A 14,639-nucleotide genomic window follows, 5' to 3' on the forward strand; every position below is an offset into this window, starting at 1 on the left:
CGTGGCAGGAGGGTGATGCGGCGGGAGAAGCGTCCTCTTGGCGAGCGAGCATATGGCGAGCCACTGCAAAGGCCAGCTTCCTTGCTGGGGGGCCTGCGGAGGCTGGCAGTGCCCTCTGGTGGCCCGGGGGAGGTACTGCAGCTACTGCTGGTGGCGGAACCCCCGATGTTGTGCTCACGCCAGAAGCCCTCGCAGCCCTACACCGAGCTCAGCATGATGACACTCCTCACCAGCATGGCCGACAAGGAGCTTGTCCACATGATCGCCTGGGCCAAGAGGATCCCAGGTGGGCACTACCCTAACCAGGGGCGCAGCTACCCATTTTTTGAGGGGTATGCAACAACAAATTGGCGCCCCCCCCCCCCACCCCAAAAAAAAAAGAAAAACACAAACAACTAAAGTAAAACAAAAGGCTAATAATGTATTACATATTATTATTTTTTAAGAAATTCTGCCGATTTGAACTTGAAGTATTGTTAAATGTCGCATTGTCACTTTAAGAGAGTCTAAACGGTTCTCATAACGTCCTTTTTCCAGCTGTTGCTCACAAAGCTGGATAAGGCTGATCCAACTCTAACCTTTGTTTGCGCCACATTGACAGCACAATATTAAGTTATTACAAGGAGTCTTGTTAGGAAATGGAATCGTGTAATGAGTTGTTGCTAGTGTGACATTTCTGTTTGCAATTTGCCATTAAAAGTGCAGTATGAGCATGGTAGCCACCTAGCTATGAATTGAATATAGGCTGTTTCAATCGGCATAAGCTTAGCAAACGCTAGTTAGTCTGGTAACATGAATAGCATGAACATGAAACGTGTGCTTCCAAGCACAGACGTCACACTTTAAATCCTACCTGTTGCTTTTCACCATCCACTTATTTAACTGCTGTTGCATCCCTTGACATGTCATCTCATTTTCCCTCTTTCTTTTTCTATTTTAGCCCCCGACAGCTTTTATGCTGTGTCCATCTTTTTCCATAGACGAAAACTCACTACTCGTACCTGCTCACTCAGCGCTCACGGCGCCCCCACTCCCTCTTCTATGTCAAAATTCTATGATAGAATCTTATGAGATAGGGCACCTACTCTAGCCTGTTAGTGTTCTAAAATGTTATTTAACATCGAGGAAAGGCAGAAATGATTTAGAAACGTACAACAGTAGCTACATATAGAATACACCAAATATATTATTATTATTTTTTTTTTTACCGTCGCTTTGGCGCCCCCATGGTTCTGCGCCCCTATGCGCCGCATATAGCGCATACCCACTTTTTGCGCCACTGACCCTAACCCTGACCTTTTAACCCTTAACCCTATCAATGTGTATGTGTGTGTGTCATATGTCTGTGTGCCTATGTGTATGTATGTGTGTGTGTGTGTGTGTGTCATATGTCTGTGTGTATGTGTATGTATGATGTGTGTAAGCTACCCTAGCCACCCTAAACTACCCTCAGACAAGGGCAGATAGCCACCAGGGCAGATAGCCACCCTAAAGTAACCTCAGACACGAGACATTAGTAATTCTTGCGCAAGAACTGGCCTGCCGCATTTTGCCGCTTAGCAAATCATATATTTTGACCGCGCCGCACTGCAAATCATATATTTTGACCGCGCCGCACTGCAAATCATATATTTTGCACTGAGCCCTGCAGCAACTAGCCTGACGAGCCAAACCATTGCAACTCTGCCATCAATCATTATGTTAAGCTCACCTAACGACTCTATACACGATTTCATTGACCTGATTCAGTTTCGATTTCTGGAGCTCACAAGCCAACGGAGAGTTGCTAGACTACACAAATCTTTGGGACATTACCTCAACCAAGAGCAACCTAGACAACACAAATCTTTGGGACATTACCTCAACCAAGAGCAACCTAGCGGCGAGCGCAGCGTGTGCCATGCACAATGTGAAGCTCCCTTAACGCTAGCCCCCTTAACGCTAGCAACACTAGCCTAGATCCTTACGCTAGCCCTTCTGCTGAACTTGCGGCCACAGTCACACAACTGGCAGCAAAAGATGGAGCCTTTTTACTTTGCCTTGGAATGGAATCAGTGGATTCTTCAATAGATTTACATGAAGCACATGAAATGCCGATTGAAACGCAATCCACTCAGATAGGTGGCTACCAGGCTCATACTTCAGTTTGAATTATAAAGAGAAATTTGCTTTCATTCCATTTTCGTTTAATAACTAAAACAATGTTTTACACTCAACACTCTAAATCAGGGATCTCGAAGGCAGAGTGCTGTCCTCAGTGTTATCTTCCAGACCTATCTTCCAGGGTCATTTTCTAATGCCTCTGTTTCCACGTGCCGCTGGGTCCACTTCAGCCACGGAACATCCTGGCCCTCCTCAGTTACCATGAGCACTAGACCATGGTGTCCTTGGCAACAGCCTTGCCTGTGCTTTATTCAGGAGATCGCCATGGCAATGGGGGGAAGTGGGGCAGGAGAGTGATTAGTGCTGACTGATGGAAACTCTGCTTCGGTGCAGCTGGTCTACAGACAACGTCACTCCATGGGACGGAAACACACACGCACGCGCACACATACACATACACACACACCTATGCACGCATACATACACACACACACATACTGTATACACACACACACACACACACACACACCTATGCACGCATACATACACACACACAAATGCACACATATTGTATGTACACACACACACACACCTATGCACGCATACATACACACACACACATGCACACATATTGTATGTACACACACACACACACACACCTATGCACGCACACATACACACACTCACATGCACACATATTGTATGTACACACACACACACACACACCTATGCAGGCACACATACACACACACACATGCACACATATTGTATGTACATACACACACACACCTATGCATGCACACACATTACAGCTATGGTAACCTCATACTTAACAAAACAACTAACACCAGTTGAACTATAAATGTCCTTAATTAAATGATCATTAAATGCTTATGCAGGTGCAGTGAGTGAGTGATTCAGGTCTTTGTGTCGGCCTGGCCATGTTCTAAATGTGGAGTGGTGCTTTCGGAAGGTGTGATGCTGATTTTGGACAGATGTAACATTGTGATGTCATAGTGATGTCACCCTCATCACTGCTTGTCTTCCATCACCAGGGTGACAGCACCTTTTTGTTGTCTTCCATCACCAGGGTGACAGCACTTTTTTGCTGTTGTCTTCCATCACCATGGTGACAGAACCTTGTTGTTGTTGTCTCACTTGTGCTTGGTTGCAGGGTTCCAGGAGCTGTCCCTGCATGACCAGGTGCACCTACTGGAGAGTTCGTGGCTGGAAATCCTGATGATCGGGCTCATCTGGAGGTCCGTCCACTGCCCAGGGAAGCTCATCTTTGCCCAGGACCTCATCCTGGACAGGTAGGACAGCTTACCTCCACTCAGGGCTTCATCCATTGTCAACACAATACATATTTATTGTGAGTTCTAGAACTCAGAGCTCTATTGCAGAGTTCTAGAACTCTGATGGGCATTATGCTAGACCTCTAGTTTTGTATTTCTCTATTTTTGTGGCCTTTGTGTTCTGAGGAACCATATCTGTAACAGTGGAACTAGGCTTAAAGCGGAATTCCAAGGTAAAAACAACTTAGGGTCTATCTTCGGTAGTTAACCCTTTACCCGACAAAGTCGCAAAATTGCGACAAACAACGTCACTGACTAAAACAGACAATAGATCCATTAACGGTGACCAATCTAATTTGTACTCTCCACCACTAGTTGGCAGATACCCAGAGCTTCGATTCAAGCTCAACCTTTTTTTTCAAAGTTTTCAGGAAGCACGCCAGAAACACGCGAGAAACACATGAAGAAGACGTGCATTTCCTCCATAACGCGGAAGCGATGCGGGCCTTAGTTTTGCACAAATTGAAGCAGAAATACACCAGACACATGACACAGTCTATGAATGGAGGTGCGTCTTGGCGTCTTTGCGACAGTGTTCACTAAGCATACCATGCTTATTTCGACCCTCTGCCCAACATAGCTGTAGGTGCCAGTGGTAATAGTGATGATAGTATCCGTAATGGACGTGGTATTACACGCTATTACACACGAGAAACACATAAGAAGATGTGCATTTCCTCCATAACACGGAAGCAATGCAGGCCATAGTTTTGCACAAATTGAAGCAGAAATACACCAAATGTTGAAGAAAAAGTTCACATGTGATGAAGTCTTGGGTCTGTTATTTACCTAGTCTGATTCTGAAGGAGAATATCTGCCTTTTGGAGAATATGAGCGATCGTCTAGTCACGGTGCGTCTGTGAATGAAGGTGCGTCTTTGCAACAGTGTTCACTAAGCATACCATGCTTATGTCGACCCTCTGCCCAACGTAGCTGAAGGTGCCAGTGGTAAAGGTGATGATAGTGTTCGTAATGGACGTAGTAAAGACAGCAGGGGTAGTAAAAATAGGGCTCTGAAGAACTACAAAGTCACCCGCGATAGGAACTGATTTGACCAGGCTACTTTATTGTATAGTAGAATAGGGTTTGTGGTTATAGTAATAGTTTACTATTGTTGGTTTACATGTGACTGCTTTCCTGTTCAGGTTTTATGTGGGTGAAATTACAAAAAAAGTAAGCAAAACTGCTCATATATGTTCAACATCCAGTATTTACTGAAATGTGCACAATTCGAGGTGGTTGTCATCCAGTGACGTCATAATATGCAAATTAGATGTATAAATTTACCCCCTTCATAAACTTTTGTTCATACTCAATGATTTTCACATTTACAGTAGGACTTTATCTCTGACCACTTTCAAGCCATGGCCTTTTGAAATTTTGATGTAAAAATCTAATGATGTTTTTTTTTAAAAACCTGGCGCCTAAAGGGTTAACAAGTTCTACCTTCTTGATTGAGCATCTTCTTGACTTTGGCATCTGGGTCAAAGACCACTAAATGAAACTTAACCGAAAGAAATGTACTGTTAGTCCCATGTCACTCATATGCAAAACCCTCCTGCCCTGCCGACTCTGCAGAACTGAGAGATATAAAATATCACCAATCCCATATATGGACAGACTTGACAAATGACGAATGATAACAGACTGTAGATTTCTCTCGTTTGAGATATTTGAGCTTCTGTTTTAAGGTCTCAACATAGAGATGGCTTATGTTTTAAGGTCTCAACATAAAACAGAGATGGCTTATGTTTTACTGTACATTTTAAGTATTAAAAGTAGGTTGAAGCACAGGTGAGACCACCTGCAAGGCATGTCTGCCTGACGCACTTCTGCTGGAGCCGTTGGATCGGCTGCAGACCCTCCCCTAATGGAGCACCTCCAGGTGGTGGAGCAGCGGCAGGTGGTGGAGCAGCGGCAGGTCAGATGTGTGTGTGTGTGTGTGTGTGTGTGCGTGGGACGTCTGTTTGCCGCCCCCTGCAGCCGACCCTAGGATCCATCTCCTTCCAAGCATCGTCTTTTCTGCAGGGCCAGATCCATCTCTCTCCAAAGCCTTGTCTTTTCTGCGGAGCCAGAGCCTACAGCATTCTTCAATGACCTCTGCTAGCTTCCGCAGGAAGTGGTCATGGCGCCACCCGTAACGGCAGTGGGTCAGTGCAGTCTTACCGCCGGAGAGGATGTGCCGTAAGCTGGGGCTCTGGGTGTAGTCTTACCGCCGGAGAGGATCTTGAATTTCCCCTTGGGGATCAATATCTATCTATCGATGTGCCGTAAGCTGGGACTCTGTTGGCCACAAAGTTGGCAAGTCTCTTTTGTGCCATACCAGCGGTGCAGGTTCTGGGGGCTTGTGAGGGTATCGTGCGTGGCTCTGATCAGGAAACGTGGCCAGGTTTGATCAGGATTGGCTCACAGCCCACGTGATGGTCCTGTCCATGAAGGCCTCCCAAGTTGTCCATCTCCCTTGCAGGGATTGGCTCACAGCTTGTCCATCTCCCTTGCTGGGATTGGCTCACAGTTTTGATCTTAAAGCCCTCATCTCCCTCCCTCATGACATGACTTCAGACATCACCAGCTTTTTCCTCTCTATCCTTGAGGCTTTAGACCACATCTTGGGTGGGGTTCCCCATCCAAAGCCTACTCTTGAATTTTCCCTGGGGATCAATAAAGTATCTATCTATCTATCTTCCCTGCCATGCTGCACCAGCCCCACAACCTCCTGGTGTTTTAGACAAGTTGTGGCCTGGTGTACTGCCTGTGATGCATCCCATTTTCGTCCGGGATGTACGATCTACGAACTTGGGCCTTGTACTACTGGGTCAGATGAGTCTTTCAGCTCGAACAACAGCTTCACCTGCTTCAGTTTGCCACTGGTTGGTCTGCGAAGCGTCGGATCTCCTCGCCACTGGTTGGTCTGCCAAGCCGTTACCTGAGAAGATGTTGTCCCTCCTGGCTCCTTTGTGGATCAAGAGACTGCGGCACTTGGATGTCCCTATCTTCATCCATCCTGGCCCTATAGGGATATATCTTCATCCTGGCCCTATCTTCATTCTGGCCCTATAGGGATATATCTTCATTCTGGCCCTATCTTCATCCTGGCCCTATAGGGATATATCTTCATCCTGGCCCTATCTTCATTCTGGCCCTATAGGGATATATCTCCATCCTGGCCCTGTCTTCATCCTGGCCCTATCCATATCTTCATCCTGGCCCTATCTTCATTCTGGCCCTATAGGGATATATCTCCATCCTGGCCCTGTCTTCATCCTGGCCCTATAAGGATATATCTCCATCCTGGCCCTGTAGGGATATATCTCCATCCTGGCCCTGTAGGGATATATCTCTATCCTGGCCCTATAGGGATATATCTTCATCCTGGCCCAAGTCAGCAGCTCTTCAAGTTGGTGCATGCCGCTGTGGAGTGTGGTGACATCATCCATGCCGCTGGAGTCGCTGACCTGTTGGGGGACCTGACTCCTCTGACCAATCAGAATGAGCTCAAAGGCTGCTGTGAAAAGTAACCAATCAGGATGAGCTCGAAGGCTGCTGTGAAAAGTAACCAATCAGGATGAGCTCGAAGGCTGCTGTGAAAAGTAACCAATCAGGATGAGCTCGAAGGCTGCTGTGAAAAGTATAGGAGAGATGGAGTTGCTACACCTTTCTCCCCCTGGTGCCCCCCAGTTGCTACACCTTTCTCCCCCTGGTGCCCCCCAGTTGTAATTTCCTGGGTGGAGTAGCAGACTTCCTGGGTGGAGTAGCAGACTTGGAGGTTGTTGAAGTAGTTTATTATGAGGCTTTGGGTGCACAGGGGAATGTGGAAGTAGTTGGTTACGAGGCTCTGGATACACAGAGGAATGTGGAAGAAGTTGAGAGCAAATCTGATGAGCTGAGGGGTATTCCATCAACCTCGCTAATAAAGGCAGCGCTTAACAGAAATAGCCTGGCTTGAACTAGCGTAGACTTTCACTTGGGGCTGAAGCCTTTCCATTAACTAAAGTTAGAGGCATCTTGGCCTCATTTATTCAGCTTCATCTCTGCTCGTGCACGAGGTAGAAAAGTAAACCAAAATAGTAGATTGATGAAAAGAGAACATGTGTCATAAAATTAAGGCAATACTAGAGGATGCTTCTGCTGCTCTTACATAACTTGCACCACTATGCCACTTGCTTACTTAGGTCAAACAAAACTACCTCAGCCATTTATTGGCCTGACTTTGCACTATTATATTGACTGTCTATGCACAATTGCACAATTTCAACCCAATTTTGCTGCTCTTATTTCTTCATTGTATGTGCCTTCTTAGTTACTTTTTATTGTTTACTTGAATGTTATGTTTGTCTGTGGACTTAATTGGTAAAATATGTCTTGTCTTCACCGTGGGTTAGCGAGAAACATAATTTCGATCTCTTTGTGTGTCTGGGCATGTGAAGAAATTGACAATAAAGCAGACTTTGACTTTGACTTTGATTTCTGTTCTGTTCTATTGGCATAGAGCAGGGGTGTCGAAACTTTTTTTTAGTGAGGGCCAAATACAGAAAAATAAACAAAGGGCTGGGCCACACACTAGAGGTGACATATTGACACATGAATACAGTGTTGTTACGACATGTCTCGTTACTCCAGGTCTCAACATAAAAGGAACACAAACAAACAGTTTAGGTTTTAAATAAAGAACTGTTTATTATTAAAGTGTCTAGGACTGGTTGTATGAATTAAATACAATGTCAGTTGTGTGTGTTTGCAAAGAGGCAGGTTATTAACTGGAACTACAAGCCCAACCCTGCCCGTGGACTGGCACGACAGTGGAACTACAAGCCCAACCCTGCCCGTGGACTGGCACGACAGGCCTGCAGGTGGCACAGGGGGTCGTAGCAGTGTGTATTTCTAACTCACCAGAGAACATTGCACTCAGTGGGAGCAGTGATGCTGTAGTGATGCTGTCCTTTGGATTGAAGGTTGGCTGACATGTCAGGAGAAAGTTTGGTGGTTGAGACACGAAGGACTTCACAGAGATGGCTATCAGTCATTCTGGTTCTGAGTCTGCTTTTGTTCTGATTTAACAGAGAAAATGTTTGTTCACATATGTATGTTGAGCCGAACAGGCTCATCATTCTTTTTGTGTGGCGTCTCATCAGAGGAAACTTGGCACTATCCAAACTCTGATAGAAGTCAGGGAGGGAGAGAAGCTGATGTTGACTCTTCAGAGAATCATCACATTGCATTTCAATCAGTTCTAACTGCAGACTCTCTTCCACTTCTTCTGCATCCACCAGGAAGGGGGTCGAGAACAGCTTGATTTGTTTTTAAATGACAGAAAAATCTTGGAAACGCTGTTTGAATTCTGTCAACAGAGATGCCATCACAGACACATAGTTCTCCTTTTTAGCAGAAAGGTCGGCCTTTGGAGAAGCAGACTTGATTTCCGACAGCGCAGGGAAGTGTGCAGCAGTAAAGCTTCGTAGTTGTGTCTCAAACAGGCGCAGCTTCACACAGAAGGCTTTCATGTGCGCATACAGGTATGGCGCCAGCTGCTCTTTGCCTTGTAAGTTCTTCAGTAAGTAACCCTAACCCTTGTAAGTTCTTCCTAGGGTAAGTTCTTGTTCAGTGTTTTCAGATGATGAGTAAGATCAACTAAAAATGCCTGGTCTGCCAGCTACAGAGGGTCACTCAGTTCATGAAGAGGTTGTTGTGCCTTTTTCCCCGTTCTTTGTGTGAACGCAGGTGCGTTAATTGGCCATCATGACGTCATGCTGGAGTTCCAATCCGAGCTGTCAGTCAACAGATAAAAGCGATCTGGACCTGTGCGTCGAGGGAGTGGTTGGGTGCTATGCCGAAGTGCTTGCCAGTGTGAGAGGCTGCGCAGTAACTCAAACATGTGACCGCAGCACCGGAGTTAAAAAATGGACAATGAAATATTTAGCCTTTTTCTTGTTTTGTCTTTTTTGTATATAGTTAATCAATAAATCTTTTGAAGAGCATTTTTGACTTGTCCGCAAGTGAAATTCCATCACAGAGGTCGGCCTCTTTCAAAAACTGGTCGATTTCCACCAGAGTGGTAGAGTACATCCCCGTATTCAGCATCAACGTCAGAGTGGTAGAGTACAGCCCCGTATTCAGCATCAACGTCAGAAAGGAAAGCTTGAAATTCTCTGTGGTACAGTCCTCTAGCTCGAATAATGTTGACAGTTTTTACAACAGTGTTTATCACATCGCCCAGCTGGACAGTCTTGGCACACAGTGCTTCTTGGTGGATAATCCAGTGCACCCTAACAGTGTTTATCACATCGCCCAGCTGGACAGTCTTGGCACACAGTGCTTCTTGGTGGATTATCCAGTGCACCCTAACAGCCTCAGCACCTCCACTCTCTGTTACCTTGGCGCACACCAATGATGCCATTCCTTTGCGATCATGGCCGTCATGGCCGGAGCTCCATCCGTTGTTACTCCACAGAGCTTGTCCCATTTCAGCCCCATCTTTTCAACTGCCTCTGACACAGCTTCATATCTCCCTAACCCTAACCCTAACCCAACTGCCTCTGACATCATCAGCTTCATATCTCCCTAACCCTAACCCAACTGCAGCTTCATATCTCTTCCCGTCGTTGTGCCTTTAAGGCTCATCATATCAAGCAGCTCCTCCGTACAGCAAGAATTATCATCAACTCCCTGCAAAATTAACAGTTGCGCGGTTATAGCATCTGTACTCTCAACGCATGCTAGCGAGTAAAAATCAAAAGCACAAGCTTTGTCTCTCAGCTGAAGTTTCAAGTTAGCTGACACGTCCTCGATTCTCCGCACCACTGTATTTCTGGATAAACTGACGTTGTTGAAATCCTGCACTTTCTCCGGGCACATTATTTCTGTGACTTTGATGAGGCACTGCTTTATGAAATCACCATCTGAGAACGGTTTGCCGTGCTGGGCAATAAGTTTAGCGACTTCATAGCTTGCTGTTGTGGCATTTTCCTGTAGTTTGTTAGCACAAAAAAAAAAACTGTTGTGGAGCTTGCAGGTTAGCTACCATTTGCTTGACTTTCTGTGTTCGTTCGGCACCGGTGTACGATGTGTAGCTCTGATGTTTGGTCTCATAGTGCCGACGGACATTATAGTCTTTCATCACAGCAACATCTTCATTGCAAAACAGACAGACACACTTTCTGTTGATTTCTGTGACAAAATATTCATTTTCCCACCGTGTTTTCTACACTCACTTGCTATTTTTCGTTTCTTGGGTGCTGCCATTTCTGCTGACTCGCTTTAAAAGTTTTTCTTTGCTTAAATTTGTTTAGTAGCACCGTTTCCATGACTGGCTCCATCTAGTGTTGAAACTGAGAAGTGCAAAAGCGTGGAGCTCAAGCTTCTTGTGCGGACCATATTCAATTATATTTTCAGAATTTGCTGCCGTCCAATAAAAACTGGACCGCGGGCCGTAGTTTGGACACCCCTGGCATAGAGGGTCCCTACAGACAAACCAAAGTATTGTAAACTTTGAAAGTGTACAGAGAGGTGTTCAGAAGACCTGTTTCTGAAGGAAGCAAATTGCCTGCTTCTTCCTGTAGCATCAAATCAGTGGGTGCGTTCAACTTCTAGCGTTGTGTAGATCTGGGGCCTCATTTATAAAAGTGTTGCGTAGAAACCATCCTTCATTTGATCTTAGATCATTTCTGAAATGATCGTACGTGTGATTCCGAGAACACGAACGTACGCACAAAAAAACGTGCGTACGCCACCCTTCCAGATGTGCCCATTATAAATCACAAATGAACGTCAACTTGCGCGCAGCCGGATGGTTTTAGGTCTCCGCCTTGTAAACACCCCCTCATCAATATTATTAGCATATGTTTTAATGAAATGAAATCAATGGCCTAAAAGCTGTAGCCTATGTAAAATTATATATTGAAAACATTGTATAGGCCTAGCCTATGCCATCTGATGTTAACTAGCCTATATGCGTCAGTTCGAATAGCTTAACTAATTATGTTTTTTCCAGCAAAGCTTTCTGGAAAGAGATGGTATGCATCCATGTCCATTGTCCTCTGCTCGCTTTCATTCCTTTTGCTTGCAGTAATGTGAATAATCAACATTTAGTATGTTTAGGCCTAGCTCTACTTTGTAGAAAAAATGGTAGGCCTACCTTATGAAGGAAAGACCTCTAGGCCTATATAATCCTGTACGTTATGGTACAGTAGGCTACTGTACATTTCCAATATGACCCAGGGTAATATGCTGATTTAGTCTACAAAACAGAGGACTAAATTATAAGCATGATGTGTCATGTAGGCTTAACGTTTCTTTTAGGATAGGCTATGTTTTTGCTGAAAAAGTAGCCTAGTTCGCCGGTCATTATTCATTCATTCTGCATACCTTTGCTATCGTTTTCTTTCAATAATGTCCAATGGCTTAAACATTGTCCTTTATTGTTTGCTTTAAGCCTACCTTTATATTTTAGCCTACATTATCCAACTCACGTATTGTCATCTGATCTTGGGCACTGCGAGTCAAAAAAAGCAAACAGGTGCGCGCTCTGCACCTCTTTACGCAACTCCGACGCAACACTAAATATGAAGATGCCAGAGGATAACTTCCGTCCCTTGGTTGTGTAGGCTATACTGTATATGATATAAAATATCTATAGCCTACATTGTATAGCTTACATTCAAATATTACCTTTCTGTTACGGAGCTGGGAATAGGCGTATGCTATGAGCGCAAATTAGGATGTAGTGGAAGCTAAACGCGAGTAAACGCAGTTTATCCACCTCTGCAATTTCAGAAATAGAGTTTAGGCCTACCCACCTCTTTATCCACCTCTCAAAAGAGTTTATTTACTTTTAACATTCAAAACTGTATAATCCAATACTATATATATTCCCAATACTGTACATTAACCTCCACCATTATCAAACATGTTCTGAATGCCTTTTTTAAAAATCCGATACCGCATGGCGCAGTCCACCTCACCGAGATTGCAGAATTCATTTATATTTTAGCCTACATTATTCAACTCACGTATTGTTATCTGATCTTGGGCACTGCCAGTCAAAAAAACAAACAGGTGCGCGCTCTGCACCTCTTTATGCAACTCGGACGCAACACTAAATATGAAGATGCCCTGCTTTTAGAGGGTAACTTCTGTTTCTTTGTTGTGCTATACAATGTAGGCTATAGATATTTTATATCATATATAGCCTACATTGTATAGCTTACATTCAAATATTACCTTTCTGTTACGAAGCTGGGAAGGCCTATGAGCGCAAATTAGGATGTAGTGGAGGCTAAACACGAGTAAACGCAGTTTATCGACTTCTGACATTTCAGAAATTTCAGAGTTTAGGCCTACCCACCTCGTATTAGAGTTTATCCACCTCTCAAAAGAGTTTATTCACTTTTAACATTCAAAACTGTATTATCCAATACTATCCTATAGGCCTATTCCCAATACTGCATAATAACCTCCACCATTATCAAACATGTTCGAATGTCTTTTTTAAAAATCTGATAACGCATGGCGCAGTCCACCTCACCGAGATCGCAGAATTCATAGTTCACCCACCTCTTATTTTACCACTACATCCCTGGCACAAATGTACTTTTCCTCTCCTAAACAAGGGCAATTGGACATTTTATGGTCAATATTAGATTGGTGAGAACACCAAATATACTAGATCACCTGTAAAAATGTTTCAATCATTCCATCGTAGGTCTTGGTGTTTTTTAGATATTATGAAATAAGTAAGCTATACGTTTTTTCACTTTCTTAAGTGGGCTATAGTTCTCATTAGCAGTTTTATGCCAAACCATGAAACATTAAGCTGCGTCCAAAAACGTCTTTAAAAATCTTCTGATATTGATCATGCATAGGGCAAAGAAAGACATGAGATCGTTGGTCTTGGAATTTTGAAAATGCATCGCACTTAGACCTCAGATTACTTGCAGTACCCCGGCATTACCACAAGGAAATGGTCGTACGTCAAGTTTGAACCTGACGTGGAGATAAGCACTTCTCCACCTCAAAGACGTTTTTTATAAATCTGAGCGTTGGCATGGATTTGAGCGTACGCACGGTCTAAGATCAAATCTGTGCGTAAGAACGCTTTATAAATGAGGCCCCTGGTTGTGTAGATCTGGTTGAACGTACGGAATGAGATTCAGCCAGATCTGCGCAGTGCTGATGGCTGTGCCTTGGGTCTCCCTGAGTTTGACATGAAATGGCCGTGCCTTGGGTCTGGACCTTCCTGCCCACTCTTTGGAAGTCATTGTGCCAACCCTGCCAAGTTACAGCGACTCCTGGCAACAAAGACCAAAGCTCCAAAAATAAACCCAAGTAGGAGATTGAGCTGGCGGCAGTGAGTGACAAGGATGCTCTGTGCAAGGCCATGTCACGGGGTGCGTGCATGCGTGTGTGTGCGTCACGGGCCATGTCACAGGCGTGTGTGTGTGCGTGTGCGTGTGTGTGCATGTGTGTGTGTGTGCGTCACGGGCCATGTCACAGGCGTGTGTGTGTGTGCGTGCGTGCATGTGCGTGTATGTATGTGTGTGTGTGTGCGCGTCACGGGCCATGTCACAGGCATGTGTGTGTGTGTGTGCGTGTGTGCGTGCGTGTGTGTGTGTGTGTCACGGGCAGGAGCTCATTTAGAAAGCCTGGCGCTGGAACAGTCTTCACAACCCTTTTGCTATTTCAGACTCACAAGGAACAAATTTAATCAAAGCCATCATCCTTAAGGGAGAAGGGGAAGTGAGGGGGAGAAGAATAGAATAAGATGGGGGGATGAGAATGAGAGAATGAGATGGAGAGAGAGAGGAGATGAGAAAGAGAGTGAGATGAAGAGAGGAAGAAATGAGATGGAGAGAGAGGAGATGGAGAGAGAGAGGAAGAGATGAGAAAGAGAGGGAGATGGAGAGAGAGAGAGGGAGATGGAGAGAGAGGAAGAGATGAGAAAGAGAGTGAGATGGAGGGAGAGAGAGGAGATGGAGAGAGAGAGAGATGAGAAAGAGAGGGAGATGGAGAGAGAGAGGGAGAGATGCTACAGGCAGAATGAGATAAAGGGGGGGCATGTGATTTACAAGTGCTGCCTGTACTCTTCTGTGTGTGTGTGTGTGTGTGTGTGTCTGTGTGTGTGTGTGTCTGTGTATGTGTGTGTATGTGTGTGTGTGTGCAGTCTGTACCTTCCTGCCAAAAGAACAT

The 14,639-nt window shown here is 44.9% G+C and overlaps 1 protein-coding gene across 4 annotated transcripts in view; it reads left to right on the top strand.

Annotated features, from left to right (window-relative positions):
- The window catches only part of esr1 (estrogen receptor 1), a 48,495-nt gene that overhangs the window by 28,557 nt on the left and 5,299 nt on the right, over positions 1 to 14,639 (top strand). For 3 of the 4 annotated variants that reach the window (XM_042094933.1, XM_042094932.1, XM_042094934.1), the window contains exons 5-6: positions 1 to 286; positions 3,278 to 3,416. The exon at positions 1 to 286 is cut by the window's left edge and continues 14 nt beyond it. In XM_042094933.1, the coding sequence (XP_041950867.1) occupies positions 1 to 286; positions 3,278 to 3,416 (425 nt within the window). The remainder of the gene's footprint in view (positions 287 to 3,277; positions 3,417 to 14,639) is intronic. The other variant, XM_042094935.1, reaches the window with a different exon arrangement.

This window comes from Alosa sapidissima, chromosome 6 (genome assembly GCF_018492685.1).
Source record: "Alosa sapidissima isolate fAloSap1 chromosome 6, fAloSap1.pri, whole genome shotgun sequence".
NCBI lineage: Eukaryota > Metazoa > Chordata > Actinopteri > Clupeiformes > Clupeidae > Alosa > Alosa sapidissima.